Source organism: Pelmatolapia mariae, linkage group LG18 (assembly GCF_036321145.2).
Source record: "Pelmatolapia mariae isolate MD_Pm_ZW linkage group LG18, Pm_UMD_F_2, whole genome shotgun sequence".
NCBI classification, from domain to species: domain Eukaryota; kingdom Metazoa; phylum Chordata; class Actinopteri; order Cichliformes; family Cichlidae; genus Pelmatolapia; species Pelmatolapia mariae.
Genome location: NC_086243.1, coordinates 33,055,425 through 33,077,883, shown reverse-complemented (window position 1 = coordinate 33,077,883; position 22,459 = coordinate 33,055,425). Strand labels below are relative to the sequence as shown.

At 42.0% G+C, this 22,459-nt stretch overlaps 1 protein-coding gene across 1 annotated transcript in view; it reads left to right on the top strand.

The window, feature by feature from the left end:
• Window positions 1-20,897, top strand: part of kcnq3 (potassium voltage-gated channel, KQT-like subfamily, member 3) — a 109,787-nt gene extending 88,890 nt beyond the window's left edge. Inside the window, exons 3-16 of the mRNA XM_063462086.1 lie at window positions 4,855-4,945; window positions 5,755-5,881; window positions 7,211-7,383; window positions 7,815-7,988; window positions 8,691-8,801; window positions 9,615-9,710; window positions 9,839-9,933; window positions 10,333-10,359; window positions 15,083-15,282; window positions 15,388-15,493; window positions 17,707-17,838; window positions 17,929-18,024; window positions 18,166-18,253; window positions 19,147-20,897. Coding sequence (XP_063318156.1) covers window positions 4,855-4,945; window positions 5,755-5,881; window positions 7,211-7,383; window positions 7,815-7,988; window positions 8,691-8,801; window positions 9,615-9,710; window positions 9,839-9,933; window positions 10,333-10,359; window positions 15,083-15,282; window positions 15,388-15,493; window positions 17,707-17,838; window positions 17,929-18,024; window positions 18,166-18,253; window positions 19,147-19,824 — 2,194 coding nt within the window. The 3' untranslated portion in view covers window positions 19,825-20,897. The remainder of the gene's footprint in view (window positions 1-4,854; window positions 4,946-5,754; window positions 5,882-7,210; window positions 7,384-7,814; window positions 7,989-8,690; window positions 8,802-9,614; window positions 9,711-9,838; window positions 9,934-10,332; window positions 10,360-15,082; window positions 15,283-15,387; window positions 15,494-17,706; window positions 17,839-17,928; window positions 18,025-18,165; window positions 18,254-19,146) is intronic.
• The last annotated feature ends 1,562 nt before the right edge of the window (window positions 20,898-22,459 follow it).

The following is a 22,459-nucleotide window of genomic DNA, read 5'->3' as shown; positions in this document are numbered from 1 at the left end:
TCGACCATTTTTGTGCAATATCGAGTTAACCCGACTTATCTGTCAGTTGAGCTGCTTCATCTTCATCTGCCTCGAAGCTTCTCCAGCAGCAAATTTTCTGCACTTATTTTTAGATTTGAACCATTTTACATCAATGACCCTGATGAAATACTGCAAGACAGTACAGTGAATACTTGATTTGATTAGGCTACAGTAAGTTAAAAGCCAAGAAGCCTTTATTTGGACTCTAGTTGCACGACTCGCGTCTTAATATCAACGCCTGTAGTGTTACGAATTATGCAAATGATAACATGTTCCAGAGGTTCTTATTATCAGTGAATCTGTCCCGTGGCTGCTGTGAAGCTCTTGGATGAGTTGCTTTGAAATGACCCCATCACACCCAAGCTGAGAAAGAACAAAATAATCTTTTGCAGAGCTGATGGTGGCGAGTAACGGACGCTCTGGATAAATGTTAATTGGCTGCCTTCCTGCGGCTGAGTTTGCTCAGCGCAGTTCGGGGTCGTATATCATAGCAGGGCGGTTAACTCCAGTCTACCTGGAATCCAGCCACAGTGTGCTCGACTCTACAGGAGCATTTAAAAAGCCGTTTGTACGTGTGCATCCAATTAATTTAAGCTCTGGAAGCTAAATATAAGTGTAAGGGTAACAGAACGAGCTTTTTAAAATGCAGGATTAGACCGTGGAAAACGGAATATTTAGGTGGTAGGGCACAGAATAAGAATTAGGGGATTCATCAAGTGGAAATGACAATAAATAGTTTATGCTCTCATTTTATTATAGAGGACAACTAATATGTTTTTATTAAGGCTGAAACAGGAGCTACTGAACTGCAAAGAGAGTTTTTCTTTCCTGTTTTAAAGCTCACCTTGATGTATTTAGCATTCGTGTCATTAGTCAGACAAATTAAGTAGGATTTAACTCTTATAATTACTAAATTTTCTCCAGTTAGCTGAATGTGTTTGATGTTTTTTACTGCACAGGGGGCTCTATTTCATCCACTGATCCACCTTCACCCCTGCCTGTCTTTGTGCCTCCCTCCCCCTCACCTCCAACTAGTCGCAGCAGATGGCCCCGCCCCTCCCTGAGCCTGGTTCTGTTGGAGGTTTCTTCCTGTTAAAAGGGAGTTTTTCCTTCCCATTGTTAAGTTTGTACTCATAGAAGGTCATATGATTGCTGAGGTTTGTCTGTATTATCGTGGGGTCTTACAATATTAAGCGCCTTGAATTGATTTGTTGTTGTGATTTGGTGCTATATAAAAAAAAAATGAATTGAATTTGGGCCTTTATTCTGTTGTTCAGAGGCTGGAATATGAAGCCTTAAACACTACAATTCTTCTGTTACTCTAATGTCCTCCAAATGTGAGTCATTCCCCATAGACTCCAATGTTAAAATTTCCCAGCCTGCTGCAAAAACAGATTAGACTCTATGGACAGTTTAACACCTGTACAGGTGGTGATGCACTTCTGTTAAGGGTGTGGCTCCTTTGATTGACAGCCCAGTGTGTTTTTGTTGCATCCAGTCGTACTCCACAGTAGAAGATACTCTGTGGAGAGTATCTTCTACTGTTGCGACTTGATCAGATCGCTGGTATCTTGTTTTTCCCTGCCTTGGTTTTAGGCCTCACCTCTGCTAATTTAAACTACTGCACCTCTGAGTCACATTTGGTGTTTTTTAGAACAGTTACCTGTCAATAATATGTCAAAGAAGTTTTGGTGATCAACCTGTTATGACTTAGCAGCTCTGTTTGTTTTTGTGTTTGTTGCTCACCATCTTAGTTTGTAGTGTAGCTTGCTAATTAGCTAGCTAGCATTAGCTGATAACCTAGCTCGTCACCTTCTTATCTCAGTTAGTTCATTTCTTGCTCCAGAAAACCAAACCAGCTGCTGTTTTATACACTCTATACTCTCTGTACTTCGTCCTCTGGCTTTCATGAAGCTTCCTGATATTTTAAGTCAGATTACTGCAGCTGGTAAGTTTCCCTCCTGGTACGGGCCATGGCCCATGTACCAAAGCTGAGAAGGCTTTGCTCCATCCCAGATTTCCTCTGTTTTCTTACTTTAATGTTACTGGTAACTAATCGAGGGCACTGGTGACTCCTGTTGTGGATGTTTGTGGATACTTTTTATTTTTAAAGTGTGATTTATATTGTTTTTTTGTTTTGTTTTTTGTGGGGGTGGGGGGAGTGTTTGTTTCATTCAGTTTCAGGGGTAGCAATCATTAACCAAGACATACAAGTCTTTTTTGTCCTTTTTCTATCTTTTTTCTATTGTTTTATTTTTATTGTTATTGCTTATTTGTTTATTGATTTATAGGGATTACATCAGGCTATGATTTTGCTGTTTCCACTGCAGTAATTGATTCATGCAGCTTGTTTAGAGTTCACAAAGAATCAGACCTTTTAACACCATCATGTAAACATCACTTGGTGACCTCTGTACAGCTGTTTACAGTCAACTGTTACTCATTTACTGTGCATGTTGAAGTGTTCAGCTCTAATGGTGACTCACATCCTGCTGGCTCACAGGTTAAACATGACAATCACATGAGTGAATAAAAATCTGCATTAGGGTTTGCATGCGGGACCAGGCTGGGGTCTTTATTTCACTGGTTATTTACTGATGATGATCAATGATGCTGCTGCATAGCTGGATTTTTAATAATCATGTGACCACCAACCAGCGCATACTCGAGCACAAGTTGAACAAATGTGATAACAGCCTCGCTTTACTTATTACACTACAGGTCCAAGAGGTGATTTATCACCCTGGATGCTGCTGTGTTTGGACAAAGAGACTGAGTGCTTTGCTTAAGGACATTGAAAATTGATGCCACCTGTTAGCATGCTAACTGGCATCATGATAAATTCACTTGAATTTGTTTAATTAATTCTCGCTTCCACCTTAAAAACCAAAACTGGCTGATCTGTCTGCGTCGCTGCCCCCAGGCTCTTAAATCCAGCATCATGTCGAACTCTGCTGCTCGTGATTGTACATCAGCTGTTGTGTACAGACCCTCCTACATTCTTCCTCCTACAAGCCTACTCGCTGTGTTTTATTGTTGTTTTAAATTGGTTTTACTCGCCTCAAGACTCTTTCTTCATTATTTCCTTCTAAAGAGGAACAATTGACTATACCTTTTTTTTCTGTCATATTGTTTATCCTGTTCTTGGAGGCTGTTCATATTAAACAGTTATTATTGTACGATATTATTGTATCAGGTCAGGGTGTGTAAAGGAAATCCCCATGAGCCAACAGACTGGAGCCGGCTCTAAAAACTCACTCAGTTTTTTCTACTTCTGGTGCTGTATGATGTCATAGAGAGGGGATATCCCTAATATGGGCATCTCAGGCACAGAAGTCCCACCCACCTACTGTTCCGATGTTTTGTTTAGGGGCAGCCAATCAGAGGACATTTTTCTTAAAGGCAGAGGAGCTAAACTATCTTTCTGGAGCTGGACTGAGCAGAATAGGTCTCCTTTAATTGTGCTGCTTCACTTTGTTACGCTTTTGTAGTTATTATATTTTAATGTAAAGTCCTTTTAGATCAGCTCCTATAGTTTTCAAATGTGCTGCATAAATACAGGTGACTTAAACTGACTTTGTTGGTTTGTTCATTGAATTTAATGGCAATATTTTTTCCAAACCAAACCCTTTTTTTAAAGCGCTGTGTGCAGATTTCACCGTAGCAGTGGGAGGTTGTCAGTGAGCCTGCTGGCTTCACAATTATCTCACAATTTGTTTAGTTTAAAGGAAAATTCTGCTGTTTTTCTGATGCTGTGTGGTTAGCGGGCCTGCTCGGTGGAGATTAGTCTGAATTCAGCCAGTTCTGAACGACTCATCTGCCAGGCACACATTCATTATGCAACAGAGAGCCTGCAGTACAATCGCTGAAGTTAAACCGATCAGCACGAACAGCAGGATGAACGCTCCTACCCGGTTAAATTAAAAAGGCGGAACGGAAAGAAATGAATTTTGCTATATATGTGCTGTAATTTAGCCTCATTTAAATGAAACTCTGTGCATGCAGTCAAATTAAAACAGAAATAAACAAAAAATCTGACATGTGCTAATAAAATGTTCGTTCTAAGTATCTACAGTTTTCTGATCACTGCGGCGTGCTTTCTGTATGTTTATGTCACATTGTTAAATAAGACTGTATAATTTTTCATTTTTAGACCTCATGTTACAGTAAGTAGTTCCAGACCTCCAGTGTTCCTGCTTTTTAATCGTAGTGGTCTCGGTTTAGATGTGTTAAAACATTAAATATTCTCCGTTTGACTTTATATTTTCATTGCCGTCTTTAGGTCTTAGATCCAGTTACAGCTTTAAGTTTTAGTTCAGTTTAGTAGTGTTCAAAGTGTCTCGTTCCCCTCCGTGTCCACTTCCCCCTGAAGACTTGATGTGTCCTAAAGGTTCAGTCTGTCCTTCTCTTTGGGTCTTAATGAGGATGTTTTTGTTGGGTTTTTTTTAGTCTTTATCCTGGAGTTACTCCTGCAGGTTAGAGTAAATGTGATATAACACATTATAATATAATTACCCCCCCCCATATAAAGGATGTTTTACCCCCCTCACTGGAACTAATACAGTCAACCTTCTGTATAATTAACTCATGTTCATGTGTGACTCGTTTACCCGTTAAATCTAAATAATTTAGGAAAAACGTTTGTTTTCAGTTCTCCTTCTGCACCTCATGTGCATAAATTAAAGGGAGATGTAGCCCCCTCTAGTGGTGTCAGTAGGACTGTGCAGTTTCACTGAGTGATTTTTTTTCCTGCACTCTTTAGTGTTTGTGTGTCCTGCACATGAGTGTTGTGCATTATTGTAACTGAATTTTTTTCCTCTTGTGTGTCTGCAGGTTTTTAATCGTTCTGGGCTGTTTGATTCTGGCCATACTGACCACATTCAAGGAACATGAGAACGTGTCAGCACACTGGCTGGTCATACTGGTGAGATTTCATTTCTTGATTTATGTTTGTTTCATTTTTTTTTTTATACCATTCCACTTAACAGAAGCTTTTTTTAATGTTCATCATCAGACGCATGTTTCACTCAAATCAGCAAATTTGACCTTTAAAAAAATGTCAAATTTAGGGGTCACAGGGTGCTGGAGCATAAAATCTGGTACTTGCATTTCACATTTAAATAAACTAAACTCAGCTGATATAAATACTTATAATATAAATACTTCACTGTTTTAAAAAATAAATAGTGTAAAATGCAGATACACAAACATTAAAAGGACTGAAATAGGACTGATAGTAATGAGCAGCTGTAAAACATGAGTAAGTAAATCAATAAATGGTTAGAGGACATTTTTTAAAAAAAGTACAAAATAATAAATATATTAGATTAAAGCAGGAAAATGTTAATTTAATAAAAGGACTGCTAGAAAATTACAAGAAAATCTCCAAAAATTAAGCGTCCGAAAGAAAAATGTACAAAATAAAATTGAAATCCAATTTTTGGTTGAAATCATTCCCACCTGGACAGTTTCAGATTGCCCTTCTGAACAAATCAGAGCTTATTTGGAGAAAACAACACTTCAAATATTCAATTTTCTCTTTTTTTAATCTTGTTTGTTGCTCCACGACCGAGAGAGCAGACGTGGAGCGGGTCCAAAACAGGATGTAGCAACAAACAAAGAGGCAGATTCAGTAAAACTGAAAGATTTCACTGAATTTTAATCGTTATTGATGTAGCATGCAGCTCATATCTGAGCGAGCTGTGAATGGGTTTTTGACGTGTCCTTGTGCAGGAGACGTTCGCCATCTTCATCTTTGGAGCCGAGTTTGCGCTGAGGGTCTGGGCGGCCGGTTGCTGCTGTCGCTATAAAGGATGGAGGGGCAGGCTGAAGTTCGCTCGCAAACCCCTGTGCATTTTAGGTAAGGTCATTAAAGGTTTCTGAGCATTAAACATGGAAATCTGCTGCTGAACACCCTGTTTGGTGAACGATGTGTTACTGGGAGCTCGTCAGTAAAGAAGGCTTACCGACAGGTCTACAGGGGGTTTTGGATATAAGTAAATCAGAGGCAGGAAACTCCAAGCCTAAGTGTGTCCCGCAGGTTTTAGATCTCACCCTGGGTCAACACACCTGAATCAAATGATTAGTTCATTACCAGGCCTCTGGAGAACTTCAAGACATGTTGTGGAAGTAATTTACCCGTTTAAATCAGCTGTGTTGGATCAAGGACACGTCTAAAACCTGCAGGACACCGGCCCTCGAGACCTGGTGTTCCCCCAACCCTGAAATTAATAATGTAGAGTTTGTTTCCGTCATTTTCTGGCACCTGTAAATGTCAACTTCGACTTCCAGTGAGATCTGCAGGTGTTCACAGGAGTGAAAATCAGGATTGTTTCAGTTGTTAGACCATACAGAGTATAAAGGTGGACGTAGCTACTGTGATGTAACCTGCTGGAGATGTTTTGCCCATAAACTCGTCAAGCAAATCTTTACATAGCAGCAAGATGTGCTCTGTCATAATGTGTTTTTGATGCTGCAGCACGTGGGTGTCAGTTTTACTGCAAAACAGCTTTTTCTTTTACCTTTTCTGGTTTTAATGACAGCAGCTCTGCAGATGAAGATGAAGCGAGTCTCACTACTTTGCAGACTTCTCTGCAGTTTTTGGGAAACTGCTTTTGGATGATGATGATGATGAGTTTTCGATTTCCTGCAGCTGCCTTGACCTATAAACACAGAAATAGTCTTCCAGGATAAAAAATTACAGCTTGTGATGCCATAAAAGGCTTTTTTTTTTAAGTCACCAACATTTAAAATCTGATCCAGGCTCTAAAAGCTTTACTTCACAGAATCAGACAGTTAACTGGAGACGGCTCCTCTGTTCAACCATCCAGCTTGGTGTAATAACCAGCGTGCACTGATGAGTGGTTACTGAGTGAGTCTGTGTGTGCAGTAACACAGTGGGAATATATTTTATGTTAATAATACCCTCCAAATATTTTACAGCTAATATAATGTTCTGTGCAGCACTTTGAAGGAGGACGCATCCACATTAATTCTCCTTGTGTGTTAAAACCATTAAACGTATTAGGAGCATCTCGTCGGCGTCTTTATGTTCAGCTCTTGTTAGGAACTCGTCGTCCCACAAAGACGACTGAATCAGCGTGTCGGGTCAGTCTCATTAACCATGTGAAGAAAGCTTTTCCCTGACAGTCTTTCACGCGAGGTTTTGTCTGCTGTGTTTTCGACTCAGACATCTTCGTGCTGATTGCCTCGGTGCCGGTGGTGGCGGTGCGTAACCAGGGAAATGTGCTGGCCACGTCCCTGCGCAGCCTGCGCTTCCTGCAGATCCTGCGGATGCTGCGCATGGACCGGAGAGGAGGGACGTGGAAGCTGCTGGGCTCCGCCATCTACGCGCACAGTAAGGTAGGCGTGGACCCGAGCACACTTCCTGTTTCCTGCAGCATGAAATTAGCTGACGTGTGAGCATTTTAAAGGAAGTTGCTGGAAAATATAATTATGGAAATGTGCACTTCTCTGGAAGGAGTCGGCTGTCGCTCTGAGACGACTGAAAGTGCTTGAAGTATCGAGTAAAGTGTAGTGAAGCGCTCACATGAAGATGTAAAGAAACTAAACTGGAAGTGATTAGAAAGTTTATGGGAGTCTGCAGGAACTGACTCAGTTTTGAAGGCAGCCTCAAGTGGACATTAGAGGAACTGCGGCTGTTGGCTTCATTTCTCAGACCTGGAATCTGCTGCTCAGCTGTGAATGTGTAAATAATGAATTAGAACAGTCTTTTATTGGATTTAAAATAAAAAAATATCAGCTTCTTTCAAATATTTTCCTGTTTTCTGCAGGAGCTGATCACAGCCTGGTACATCGGCTTCCTGTCTCTCATCCTGGCGTCCTTCCTCGTCTACCTGGTGGAAAAGGATGACGCCTCTGTGAGCATGTCTGACCAGGAGAACCCCACGGCCCAGCCCAAAGAGCAGGACTTTGACACCTACGCTGATGCGCTTTGGTGGGGGCTGGTACGTGCATTAAAAAAAAAAAGCTCCAAGTTTACGACTAACACTGCGCTCAGTGAATTAACATGCATATTGTTGAAATTTTGTTGCTAGAAAACAAAAATCCTGTCTTGAATTCTGCAAATTGTTTGTCTGGAAATGAGTTTGGCAGCTTAGAGGTGAGAGTAGATTTGGCTGCAGCTCGGTGGACAGATGGTGCCTGGCCAAATCATCAACTGCTAATATTTTGGCTTTAAATCAAATCTGGGATTTCTGCCAAGAGGACAGGAAAAAAATCAGGTTTTAGTTTCTAATAATGTGCCGGTGGAAAGCCTGAGGGTTTCTGGTGAATCCCGTTTGAAAGCTCGCAGAGCTCTGAGCTTTAATGACGGCCTCTGGCAAGGGAAGCACCGATGCCTCATTAAAGCGACCGTCCTTCAACCAGAGGGGCCAAAAGTTCAAGCTCCATGACAGCGAGCATCTGCGCCGCCAGAATGTCCTTTAACAAGATGTTCCACTGTCACCGCCTGCTTTTCAGGGTGATTCTCTGACCCCGGGAAACACTGAAGAGCCCTTTAACGGATCGATACGAAGGTCACAGAGAGAGATGAGAGTCTCCACGGAAACATTACTGCTGAAACGAGGACGCCGAGGCTGTTGTGACGAATGTCAGTGATTTAATTTAAAAGAATTTCTGCCTGTGTTTTATCTTCTTGTGTTTTTCAGATCACACTGACCACCATCGGCTACGGGGACAAAACCCCAAAGACCTGGGCTGGGAGACTGCTAGCCGGCACCTTCGCTCTGATCGGAGTGTCCTTCTTCGCTTTGCCTGCAGTGAGTGTGCTCTCCTCTACACACCGCTGCTGATGGTTCAGGGTTTCATTTAAGTCAGAATAAATCAATCAATAAATACTCGTGTTAGGAAATCTGCCCTGCTTGTATGAACTGCACAAGTGATTTTGACCTTTTTATTTATGAAGAAAAAATGTGCAACATAAGTTGATTGTAACACTTTAATGCTAAATTATTAGTAAGTGTCGCCTCTTTCAGTATAAGAAAACAGTCAGTTCTCGTCCCGGGGCATCAGTCAGTGCCGTGATATCAACCACTGGTGTTACTAGTTTATACACCAGGAGTCCTCTGGTCCGGGGTTATGATGTGTCACTCTCTAACTTCTTACTCTGCAGGGTTACTGTTAATAAAGAGCCTTACTTTACACCCACAGTTTACCTACACTCGACCAAGTGAAAGCAGGTCTCAGTGGGACTCGAACCAGAGCCTCCACATTCTTGAAGCATCAGTTACTCTGCGATGAGAACATGTGGGTAAAACATGTTCCCACTGAAGGTTATCAGCTGTAGTCAGTCCCATGGATACAGCTAGCAGAGCCCCGCCCTGCACCTCCTTAATGACCAGGAGGTCATGTGTTTGCATGTATGTGATACATGAGCAGCCGAGTGAATAAGTACATGTAAAACATCTGCTTGCGTTGGTTGATGCGGACAAAGGAGGACTTTTGAGCCAAGCTGTGACCTTTTGCTAACCCTCACCAAGATAAACACGAGGTGTTAACATTTTGCTCAGTACTGGCGTCCCGCAGCACGACAGGAGCACTGAGCGACGTGTTTTCTGTTCTTATGGCTGCAGGGTATTCTGGGCTCGGGCCTGGCTCTGAAGGTCCAGGAGCAGCACAGACAGAAGCACTTTGAGAAGCGCAGACATCCGGCTGCAGGCCTCATCCAGGTGAGACGCTACCTGACGGCATCGGCATCTTTCTGCGTGGTCCAGCTGAGACTTTCTATGTTTTCTGGACTCAGTTAAGCTGAGCGCTGTTATAACTTCTGGTTGATCTCCTGTCTTCCCATTTCAAGTCTGCCTGGAGATATTATTCCACCAATCCAATCAGGGAAGACCTTATTGCCACTTGGAGATTTTACGAAACTGTCATCTCTCTTCCCTGTTTCAGGTAAGTACCACTAAACATAACAATTACTTTTATAGTCCTCGTGCGTTACCTTAAGTTTGCAAACAACATTAAATATGTTGTTTTTTGTTTGGATCTGCAGATTTAACACTAAGTTGTTTGACCTGGAGAGTTTTACTTTTAGATTTCTTTGAGTAAGAAGCAAAAAAACTCAAATTAAAATTTTCATTAAAGATAAGATTAAACATAAAAGACGAATCAGCAGTTTGCACTATTTTGGAACATCAACCAAGAAAAATGCACTCGGTGGATTTCAAAATGAGGATTTTTATCGTGCTTTGGTAATCCTCTTCTGACTTTTAGTCTTTGTCAAAGGATATTTAAATCCTACGTTGCATGCAAATACCTGATTTTGATCCTTTCCTCTCTCCCCGTCCACAGGAAGGACACCTTGGAGGTCATGGCGAGGTAGGTCACCGTTTGGTGTCCATGCAGAGACACAGTTAATCACACAGAGCTGTGCCTAAAGTAAATGCTTTCTGACGGGGCTTTAATTAGCCCCACATGCTGGAGAGACTAATGAACATTTCCTAGAATATCTCACCCTGCCCGCCTTTAAATAGCTTCCTGTATTAATTCACCAGTCGGATAAATCTCGGGGCTAATGGCCGTGGGACGTATGAATTTTGAACGCCCACGCGTCCCTCTGCCTTCCACATCAGCTGCTTTAATGACATTTAAGCTGAGAGGTTTCTGTGGAAACCTATTAGTGAGTCCATTAGTTGTGTTTCAATTATGAGTGACAGTTTAGATCTTGTAATTAGGGCCTGAGAAGAGGTCTATGGGTTTGACTTTTCATTTTTCTCCGTCCTGCTGAGCGACGTTAATGAGTCTCCACATCAAAAAGTGTTGTGACACTCCGACTGAGGTTTTCGGTTTGAGGAGGAGATTGAACTTGAGCTGCTGCAGATGTGTCACCGCGGTTATCGACATGTAATGATATAATGAGGTAATTTAATCAAAGTCCTGCAAAAGACACAAAAGCAGCACAGATTGACTGAGTGGCATTAGCACATGTGAAGTCAGTGACACCTGTCTGCTCACCTCTTAGTCATAGCAGCCACTTGTCTAACCTTGTTCTTGGTTGTTTGCATATGGATACAGTATAAAAACAAATCACCCTTTGCACTCTATCCTACCCAAGGCCTCAGTCACACAGGCATAGAGACCACTCGGCGACCACCATCAACCTCTGGTCACTGGGCAGCTGGTGAGGGGTTTCTGGAAGATGGTGAAATTGGTTGCAAAGGGTGCTGCACCAAAAACTTTCTTGAGATTGTTTTGGTTGCTGGAACATTGCTGCATCTGCTTGTATTTTGTATGCAGTTCTGGTTTGGGGTGCACTTCCATGCAGAATACAAGCAGATGCAGCAATGTGACTTTTCAAAGTAGTTGTAGCAGTACTTCACAACTTTTACTTTGAAGGCGAACATTGTCTGTCTGAGTTTAACCAATCAGCAAGTCGTTGGCGAGTGTTTGCAGACAAGTCTGCATCTTTCATGCAAACTATGGCTGAGCGCTAGCAACCAAAGCAATCACAGGGACGTTTTCCAAGCAGCACCCTGTGTGCAACCTCCAGAAGCCTCTCACTGACCGGTCAGAGGATACACCTTTCCCCAGTGACTGGTGGCTCCAAAGGGGGGGAACCAACTTCACTGTGATTGATGCCTAACACGTGTTTATACTTTTGTAATTGTGCTTAATATAGTCAACATGTAAGCTAGGACTTATACATTGGCGTTAAAATGTTCAGAAGTGGAAATGAGAGCCAGTTTTTAGTTGAATACACACACACACAAAAACACACACACACACACACAAATCTAGAGTACATAATCAGCTAAAAGTTTGATTTCTTAAACTTAGGAAAAACTTTGCTCTTTGATGTCGTCATTCAGACAAACACATGTCAGAGCCATTATATGAAATGTGCTGTAGTCTTGCTATACCTGGCATTTTGCATCAGCTCAGGTCAGCAGAGGTGGCATTACAGGCTCATTACAGCGCAGCGTTCTGCTCCGACGCCTCCCGGCCTCCGTGTTCAACACGCTGGATTAAGTTACTGCTGCTAAAAGCTGAAACGGCTCTGATACACGGGCTGGTAGAGCAGAGCAGAGGAGAGGTCGGGTCACCTGTTCTTAATGGCGTCTGTTTTATAGGCTGAACCGGAGGGTTGCATTACAACGATTACAATCATTTCGCTTTTATTTGTAGTATTTAGCGGGGGCATAATTCAGATGAGACGGAGATGTGGAGGGAGAACAAGAGTGGAAAGAAATGAGGGTGCACAGACGCTGAGTGATGAAGTCAAACGGAGTGAAAAGCAGGCAGGCAGAGTTTTAAGAGCCTTTTAGGATCAGCGGCTGGGAAATTAGCACTCTGACATTATCTTGTTGCGCTGAGCGAAGAGGTGGACGGCAGCCAGAAACTACAACAGTGCGACGATGTCTGACAAGAGGCCGATAAGCTACTTATTGTGTGTGTGTGTGTGTGTGTGTGTGTGTGCACGCGCAGAGATATTAGACCTTTTTATCTGAGTTTCCAGTGTTACTGTGTGGCCTTTTTAATACAACACTGACACAAAGTTATATCCCATCTCTGACTCGTGTGTGTGTGTGTGTGTGTGTGTGTGTGTGTGTGTGTGTGTGTTTGGTTCTCATTTTGCTAACTTTGTGAGAACGTGTTTCAGAGTGAGGTCAGTTTCATCTTCAGACCTCAACCTCAGAAACTCACAGTCTGCATGAACACTGCTTTTTTTGTTAGCACTTTGAAGTAACTAAGTACATTTACTTAAGTATCTATCAGTTTTAGTAGATGCATAATTCTCCTCCACCACAGTTCAGGTGTAAACTTTTACTCCGATTCACGAGTCAAAGGACTAGCCAGTGTCAGATATTCACTATTAAAATGTTTACATAACAAATACAAAACTCTAGTATGCACATGTACTTTTAAATACTTTAAGTATTTACCACTGTCCCACGATGCACTCTTTTTCTTGCCCTGTGACAGCTGAGATTAGCTGCACTGTGCCTGCAACCATGAATTGGATGATTGGTGGGTGCCCAGGTAGCTGTAGCTAGTTGCTCTCTGCTATACTTTAACTTTAGCTTTACTGAATTTTATTTTTATTTTTCTGGATGCTGTGGTGTCACTTTGGCTGCAAAATGTAGTAAAAGAAGCTGGGACCATAATAATGTGAAATTTAAGATAAAGCTTTAATTGATTAACTGGGGTGCTTATTTTGACTAGCAGGTTTTGTATAAAACGTTATCCTCTCTTTCAGGATGAACTAAATTAGAGAGACCAAAACCGTGTTTTGTAGCAAGCTGTGAACATGTTTATTCCTGCTGTGCAGTTGGTGTCATATAAGTGTGGTGAGTGGCTGGTTGGGATCTAAATGCAGATTCCAGAGGCAGCAGAAATAAACACAAAGCAAATCTTTCTACCATCAGCCTGAATAATCTCAAAGTCCACGAAAAGAAAAGGGTAAATAAATCCATTAAACTCAGAAACAGACAGGGAATAAACGGGAATGACAACAACAACGAAAGGGAAAGGCAGGGCTTTAATGCTCACACAGGAAATGGATATGGGAGGGTGACGAGACACAGCTGAAACAAATTTAAACAACAAGGTAAGGAAGTAAAGAGTTTTGTGTTCAGAGACATAACACAGTACATTAATAAAAAACAAGTATCAGAGACTAAAAAACTGATCAAGAGAATGGTAACAGAAAAACCTCCAGTTCAACCAAACACATTTGGAAAAATGAACATGTGTCGGACACACCCTGCTTTTTTTGAGCTGTTAAAATCAGTAGTTTCACTTTTACCTCCAAGTAAAATGATTCCCACCCATGTAACCTGCTGTATTCCCTTTGTTATCCTAACAACCAGGAAATAAGATCCATATTTGCAATAACTGAAATTATCTTTTAATATTGTCCCGCAGCTTTGTGCAGGTATTATGAACCAACATGTGTGTCTTGGGAAGGCAGAGCTGTGGGAGATAAGGAGCATCATTTTTTTCGCCTGCTGCGCTGCCTCATTTACAGAGATCCACGGGATAATCACATCCCATTTTCTGCTCTTTATTCGGCCGAGGAGCAGTCAGAAAGAGGTTCTCTCTTCCTTTAAAGCTTCCTATTCTGCGGCCTCTCAGCGCCATAATCTGCCGTCCCTATTCTGCCTCGAGGCCACATAGAGGCTCATATTGTGTGTCTGCTGTGGGAGCAAAGTCGCTGAGAACGCTCCACGTTTCAGAGGCCTTGTTTGGGCTGTTGTCGGCTCCGGTTACCCCGCCTCTCTCCCTCTTCCAAGGCACAGGAGTCTTATTTTACCCAGGGAGCTCTCGTCTTTGTGCTGCCAAATATTGTCAGCCATTGGACAGTAAAGGAGACCAATCTCCTCTCAGTTCTTTGAGTCTTCCTTCTGCCAGGAGAGCTGCATTGTTACGTTGCAGCAGCAGACCAGGAGGAACTTTATTACACAAAAATCACAACAAAACTGATTGTGCAAAAAATTTGCATTAGCATGCACTTGGCGACAGTGGGAAGGAAAAACTCCCTTTTAATAGGAAGAAACTTCTAGCACATCTTCAAACCTCCAGACTTAGTCAGGTTCAGGGAGGAGCAGCCATCCCCCGAGTAAAGTTTGGGGTGTGGGGGAAAATGAAGAGAACAGAAATTGAGTGATGATCAGAAAAGTTATATCAGTATTTAAAGTTTAAAAGAATTTGGCTTTAATCTGAATATCAAGATTTCTTTTGATCTCCATAAAGCAGACGAAGTGATCAAAAAAGCTTTGCATTGCAACATTTGTGCTAAAAGGGGATCGTTGGGTTTTTTCCAATGTCTCTATAATTTTCTACCATCTTGACATTACCTTTCATAAAGATAAATATTATCATTGCTCCTCACTACAGTGGATCTTTCAGGTTGTGAAACATCCCTTATAGCGATATTCTCAATGCCTAAACTTTTGGCTGCTTTGCTTCTTGAACGTTCTTCGGTGTCTGATCACCCTCAGCTGGGTGATGTGTAAGACTTTACTTGCTGGTGCTCGGTACTCTATATCACATGCTTTCTCTTGGTCCATACTGTATTGTTTTCTCGTTTGTCCCTCTTCAGCCAGAAACTGAGTTTACTCGAGCGTGTTCGCCTTCCTAATTCAAGACCGTCTGTGGTGGCAGTAAAGAAGCTGACAGGAAACGCAGACTCCATCGAGGAGAGTCCCTCCAAGGAGCCCAAACCTGCCGGCTTCACTAACCGGGAACGCTTCCGCACTGCCTTCCGAATGAAGGCCAACACACTCCGCCAGAGCTCTGAAGGTTTGAAACCAAAAAAGCACGGATAGCTCAGAGAGCTTTTGTTTTCCATATTGGTCTAATCCTTTTTTTAACTAATGCAAAATTCGTAATGTGTTTTGCTCTCAGATGCCGGAGGCGTGGCAGATCCAGCCTTAGAGGAACGGGGTTTCCCCCCTGACATCCTCCTGGAGGAGATGATCCCTACGCTGAAACTGGTCATCAGGGCAGTCAGGTTAGGGTCAAGAACTGGGCTCTGTGGTCCTTTAAAGTCATCGTGTATTACTACATTTAGACCCAATCAATTAAAGAGTATAAATTGATACTGATAAAAAGAGACAAATGTACTATACTGTGATGCGCAGATGGATGTTATGAGCAAGGAAATGTTTTCTGGTTGCCTGGTCTCCAGTCAGTGATGTAGACTGACTGTATCAGGACATTATGACATCACTGTTGGATTGGAGAAAGGAAAATGTTACGAAGTCTCATAAAACCCTGGACAGGTCGTCAGTGACCTGCTGGCTGTAAAACACTTAAATGCAATCACATGGATTAGCTAGAATCCAAACTTACAGACTGGTCAGTTCTTTTTCACCTGCTAAACAAACTGACAGGACAGAAAACAGAACTTTGTAGTAACGAATTCAAAATGTTTATTTACGCCTTAAAATATCAGTAACAACTTTTGGTCAGTTTTCTGCACAGTATGATAGTACGATTGGTCCTCGCTGTATGTGCTTTCAGAAAACTCTGCAGGAATCAAAATTCAACACAGTGAGCTATGCAAACCACAGAGTGTGGCAGAACTCACACATGCTGACAGTGCATTGGTAAATCTACAGGCCACACAGCTGACATAATGCAGGAATTCAATCTAGTGCAAGGGCCTGCGAGATGAGTGATTAACCCTGTGAAAGTGCTGCTTCCTTCCACTCCATTATATCAGTGCTGAATGGGTTTCTGAATAGGATGCTCAGATCTGGAGGGTTTTAGTTTCAGGACCCAAGACTTTCTGCCAAACACTGGAGCTCGTGCAGCAGCAGTAGCTGACTCTGAAAGTAGGAGATCTGTAGGACAAAAACTGGAGCTCAGTGGGTGGCAGTGATGCAGGACTGAAAGATGCTGGGCTTACTATAATGCACCGGACAGAAAATGTCACGCACGATTTCTGTGAACCGGGCATTAATTACACATAACTGACAGATGTTACCTCTGTAACCATCAGTTTGTGGAGTCCTGTTATGAAGCTGTTAAGTGTTAGCAGCTCCAGATCTGATGTCATAAAGTTCTTTGAGGTAAAGAAAAACTTACATTTAGTTGCTGGAAGAAAGAAATGGTGTATTGTTTTGTTTATTCATCAACTTGTCAAGCATACTGCTCCGAACTGTTATTAGGACAAGGAAGAAGAACCTTAAGGTAAAGACCAAAAAGAAATGGTTCTTTAATACATGAGGACTCATTTGGATCCAGCAGGAGGTTGTAGTGTTGCTTTTTGGCATTTGAAGGATCCAGCTGAAGTGTCTGGGTATCTTTAAAGGCTTTCTGGAAATATCCAGCTGGGAGGAGACCCTGGACTAGACCAAAGAATGTCTGGAGGAATCATATGGTAATACCTACCTTACTCACAGCTCCAGCTTGACACTGCAGTGATGCTTCACAGAGGTTTGCAGATGCCACTTGGAAATAGTATAAAAATCATGATGAGTAAGCAGATACGTAGGCTACTCTTGATTGTTTTTGCTATTATTGTTCATTTTGCACCTGTTACAGAAAAGACAAAAGTCACAATGGATGAAGAAGTTATTTGTGTTTGAGTGAAGCTGTTAAAAGTAACAATTTAACCTTGGAGTGCTTTCAGACTACGAGACTGTTGCACTGTCTTTGTACTTTTTCCTTGGATAACAAATTGACTCTGGTGTGTTTCTATTCAACCTTTCAGCTTACTATTTGACTTTGAGCAGAAGCGATGAGGCTTTGGCTTGTTGTTGTACTCCACAGCCTCTGCACTGGTTCAGTTCCCATAATTAGTGTCTCCCAGTAGATAAACTGATAGAAACATGGGATCATATATCAATTTTTAGTTTTCTGCCTTAAACCTATTTAATACTAACATGGTGCAGTACTTGTGCTTAGTAAGTGTGGGCAAAGAAATATGGACTGAATCTACCAATAATTGAGGAATTTCTGGTGGTAGCTGTCAGTGGAAAAGGGGTAAAAGACCGCAGACAAACATTAGGGCCAGTAAATGTAGTGTTGTTTAGATCAGATACGTTAATAATGTTAAGATCTAAACCAGTGAAATGCTTCTCATTTGTTTGATTCTTGCATTCCTGTTTCCTGACAAACACGCGTATATACAATGAAGGTAAGTATGGTAGCTGACGTTTGTTAACTGTGTCTGATGTTTGAGAAGTGTTTTCATTTGAAGTGTTTGTTGCCACACAGGATCATGCAATTCCTCTTGAACAAGAAGCGGTTTAAGGAAACTCTGAGGCCTTATGATGTCAAAGATGTTATCGAGCAGTACTCTGCTGGACACCTGGACATGCTCTGTAGAATTAAATACCTCCAGACGAGGTGAGTTAGTCTTTTACACACAAGGCTGATCAATCTGAACGAAGCCAATTTTCTCTTTTCCTCATGCTCATTATTTTTTTTTATTTTAAGGATTGACATGATTCTTGCCCCTGGACCTCCTCTCACCCCAAAACACAAGAAAACTCAGAAAACACCCTTTACTTACCCGCCCAACCAGTCACCCAGGTACTGTTACAGAGCTCTAAAATGGCTAAAATGTTGTAAAACAATTACAAATTAGTGTAAAGGTTGGTTATAACCATGTTATTTAGTTTTCGTAACAAATGTCTGTGCAGTCCACATCTACTCGATGTCCCTTTGTTCCAGGCATGAGTCCTACATAGCCAAAGCCACATCCATGCCAGATGCGGAAGACCAAAGCATGATGGGCAGATTTGTCAGGGTGGAGAGACAGGTAACAACTAAAACTACTAAAGGCAAATATTCTGCCAAGGTGTTCCTTCTCCAAACAAAGCAACTCTTTGTATTGTTTGAGATAAATTGGTTTGTCCATTGTTACCCTTGGGCTTTGCATGTTGAGACATCTGGCGACAATTTAGGGTTTAATGTAATGCCGGTAAAATTTGCTAATTTAGGAAAAAACTGTCATGTTGATGAGACCAGAAACACTGGCAGACCTTTTGGAACAGGACACTTAAATTACTGATTACAATAAAACAAAGCACTGCGCTGTCAGAGAACCCTCTGAATATGGCAACAATATGCTTCAGCTGGAGATATCTTTGAACAGCAGATCTATTCAACCCATTTGGCCCAACTGTAGCAAATATTACTAATCATGTTATGCGATTACACTTGCAGTTCTTACTTGATTTCAAATCTGCAGCATGCAGTGACTTCTACTGCAAGACAAAAAGAGTCTATAACCTTCACCACCACCGAACTATCATCCGCTGTTTAACACTTTACAAGATAAACTGGACCAGACTTTAATAAAGAGACTTTCATGATTCTGTTCTGCCCGTCTTTCCTGTGCTGAGTGTTTCTTTCCTGCATCTGGAGCATTATCATCATTATTAGTGGTGGTGCAGGGTTCATAATTAATGTTTTTCTTTAGGAAGATTACCAAGATTAAACTGTGAAAACACCAAGTTATCAGTAAAAGAATCAACATGATATTTGATAACTCTCATATCTGCAATGTCTGCAAAGGTTTTATCAAACCTTACTAAAAGCGCTGAAGGGGTTACTAAAATTTCTTTACATCATACATTTTGGCCAAGGTGATTGGTAAATAAACACACCTGTTATGCGATCCACTGGTTCCACTGTATCTCTCTCTCCCAGGTGGAGGACATGGAAAAGAAGTTGGACTTCCTGGTGGACATGCACATCCAGCACACTGAGCACCTGCAGGTGGACTCTGCCGGCTCTGCCCGCATGACCCTGGAGACCTGCAATCCCACGGCAAACGGTGAGATCAGACGGGTTTTCCTCAACTACGCCGAGGCGTTCCCACACATGTACCAGGTGCCTGTCAGCAAGGCGAACCCCTATTATGGCCGTGGAAGAGGAGGCAGAGAAGGGGTGGGGTTGGCAGGAGGAGTTGGCATTGCCCCTTCGGTTCATCAACCCCAACCCCCACCTTCAGCAATCATCCCCACTTACACCGAGCGTCCCACAGTGTTGCCCATCAGCTCCCTGCAGGACTTGTCAGTGGGACTGGGTAGGACCACAGGGGGGCAAGGCGGTGACTCACCGCTCTCCATGCTATCGGTTAACCATGAGGAGCTGGAGCGCTCGCCCAGTGGATTCAGCATCTCTGGGGAGCGGGAAGGGGAGAACTTCTCAATGGGGGCCGGTTTGGCGCCCGGGGACCCCGGCTGGACGAGACCCAGGCCGAGCTACCTGGCGGAGGGGGAGACGGACACAGACACAGACCCTTTCACACCAAGCGGGGGCCCCCTGCCTCTCTCCTCCACTGGGGAGGGATTCGGCGACGCTGTGTGGACCATGCCACCCTGAGAGGAAACAAATTCGGCGCAGATATCCACCACTCTGAGTTAAGATATTAAATTCAACCCAAGCCTCTAAACCCAAGCCCTGGGTCAAAGCCACCGCTGTGGACTGAACGTCTGGGGAGGTTAAGTTGGATCTTATCCGAGATAATCGACCTTCAGAGGCCACCGCAGATCTCATCATGCCGTCCGCGGTCCAGTCAGAGAGCCATGGCACTGAGACTGCCCAGAAAAAAATACAGAAAAAGGGAAACCACACCGTTTGTAAAGTAAAACTCTGTACAGCGCACTCTTCGCAAAAGTTTAGCTGACATAAAAAAAGAACATTAATATACATACTATATACACCCAAAAGCTTTATTGCTGCAAAGCCAACCGCACTGCATGTAACGCATGCGATTTTTAGTGTAGTCACTGCAAAGTTCAGGATATCAGGAAAAGGAAAAAGAGAACGAATGGTTACGTATACTTGCTATGCCATTTTGTAACACTTATTTTTTTATATGAATACATTTTCATTGTTTTTTGCATGGTTTGCATGATAATGCACCACTGTAGGAGTTGATTAGAAGGTGATCCTGGAACCAAAAGTCTCCTGTCTTTAGTTGTTTGGTGAGTGTGTGTGTGTGTGTGTGTGTGTGTTTGCGTGTGTGTGTGTTAGAGAAGAGAGAGAGACTTTGGTAATAAAATACTGGCTAGTTTGCTGGCAGTGATGTTTCACCGTTTCTGCTTTTCTCACGTTGCTCTGTAAGGTCTCTGAGGATCAATTCTGTCCAGAAACCAGATTTGTTTTCTGGTCTCAGTGTTTTGTTTTCATGCCACTGTGCTCAAATTGTGTGTCACCACTTTGTGTGAACTGACTATCCACTTGAAAATTTGACTGAGTTTGAAACACTAAATCTGCTGCTTTGTTGGCACATGAATTCAGGGATATAAACCACCTGTGAAGTTCTGCTTCTGCTTGATTAGTATACAGAGCGTAACATCAATGCCAAAATAGTGGCTTAAATTTCCAGCACTAAAAAGATAAAAAAGATTCCTACATAAAGGGAGGCACAATATGTCTGTCCCAGTACTCACACTTGTAACACAATCAGTTCTTGATGCACATTTCTCCAAAGTTAAGTTTGTAAGTATTTCTAATAACTTTCTGTGGTCCAGGAAAAAAACAGCCTTTTTGGAGTAATACTGCATAAATTCAGTGTTTTAAACCTTTTGGCAAATGTTTTTAAGAACTTGGATCACCTGTAGTTTAAAACTTATCAAATGAGAAGAACTACTCAAAATGAAGATGAATAGGCTCACTTGTGCGTTTACATAATTTACTTTTGATTTTCTAATGTTTCATTATTAATAACTTTTTCATTGTTATCAAAAAATTGATCAATGGCGGGGTCTTTGTTGGTTTCTTGGGATTAGCCTAATGTTGGCTAACACTAGGTTGCTAACACAGACAAACTGCTAGCTAAATATTATCTGGAGTGTATAAGGTAAGCTCGTTCAGGAGGTAAACCTGGTGCTAGGTTGGCTACTCATTTTAAATTGCTTTGTAGCTGATGCCAGATTCATGCAGTGTAGCTAAGTTATAGTTAACCAGCTATCCTTTAGCTTTCTTGCTAAGATTACTGTCATATTCTTCTTTGTGTGGTGATGTATAGCGTTTTGATAAGGTACCGTCTCAAATCGATCATTCCCAGTCAGACCATTGGCAGAAATGATCTTTGAATATGACTATGATCGCTGCATTGTATGAACACTCATAAGGATAAATTCTTGTACAGTTACGATGACAAATTAGCAAATTTAGCAGTAAACACCACTTAGCAAGCTAGCTAGACCAGCTATCTCGTGCTCAGACTGTGAGTCTGAGTTTCAGAAGAGCATTGTTGGGTGGTCGATCTCTTTTTTTTACAAAGCCAGTGTGGCTACCATTTATTGCGAGAAGTGTCACACGTTTCAAATTCAATTTTTTCATTGTTATGGGAGTGTGTCTGCCGACTTTCACTTTCAGCTCTCACAATGCCAGGACATTACAGAAGACACTGCGTGGGGAGAATGATCCCTTTTATGTTCAAATACTAAGCACTACTGTTTGAGTGAAAACTACTGTTAACTAAATCAGTGAAGAATAAAGGGGATTCAGAGCATCGCATTTTTCGGGGAATCACAAAACCCCCCAAAAAAACCCCCATTCCTACCGAGAATCTAACACAGGAATAATCAAAGGTGAGATCTGGTCTCAGTTTTATTTATATAACACCAATTTTGTTAGGTAAAAAAAGGGTTTTAGACATAGGTGCTGAGTGTTAGTGCAAGTTCACTAAGTAACTAGTAAATGTGATATAATAGCTTATAAATTATATCAGTTGATTGAGTTCAAGACAAAATTGAGTAGCACTTCAAATTAAGCTCGTATAGCTAACATTAACTTTCTACAGTACTAGAAAAGAGTGATTAACGGCAAGGGAAGTTAACTATAGGCATGCTGCATGTGTCTGGCATTTTAGCTTTGATATCATTCTGCTCTCACAGTAATACGATGGGCTTGAAGCTGCAGTAGATGATATACAGTTCATACAATAGTGCAACAGAACAGTGAAGGACAGGCTCACTGCTGTTTTGACCGATGCCACAAACAGAAG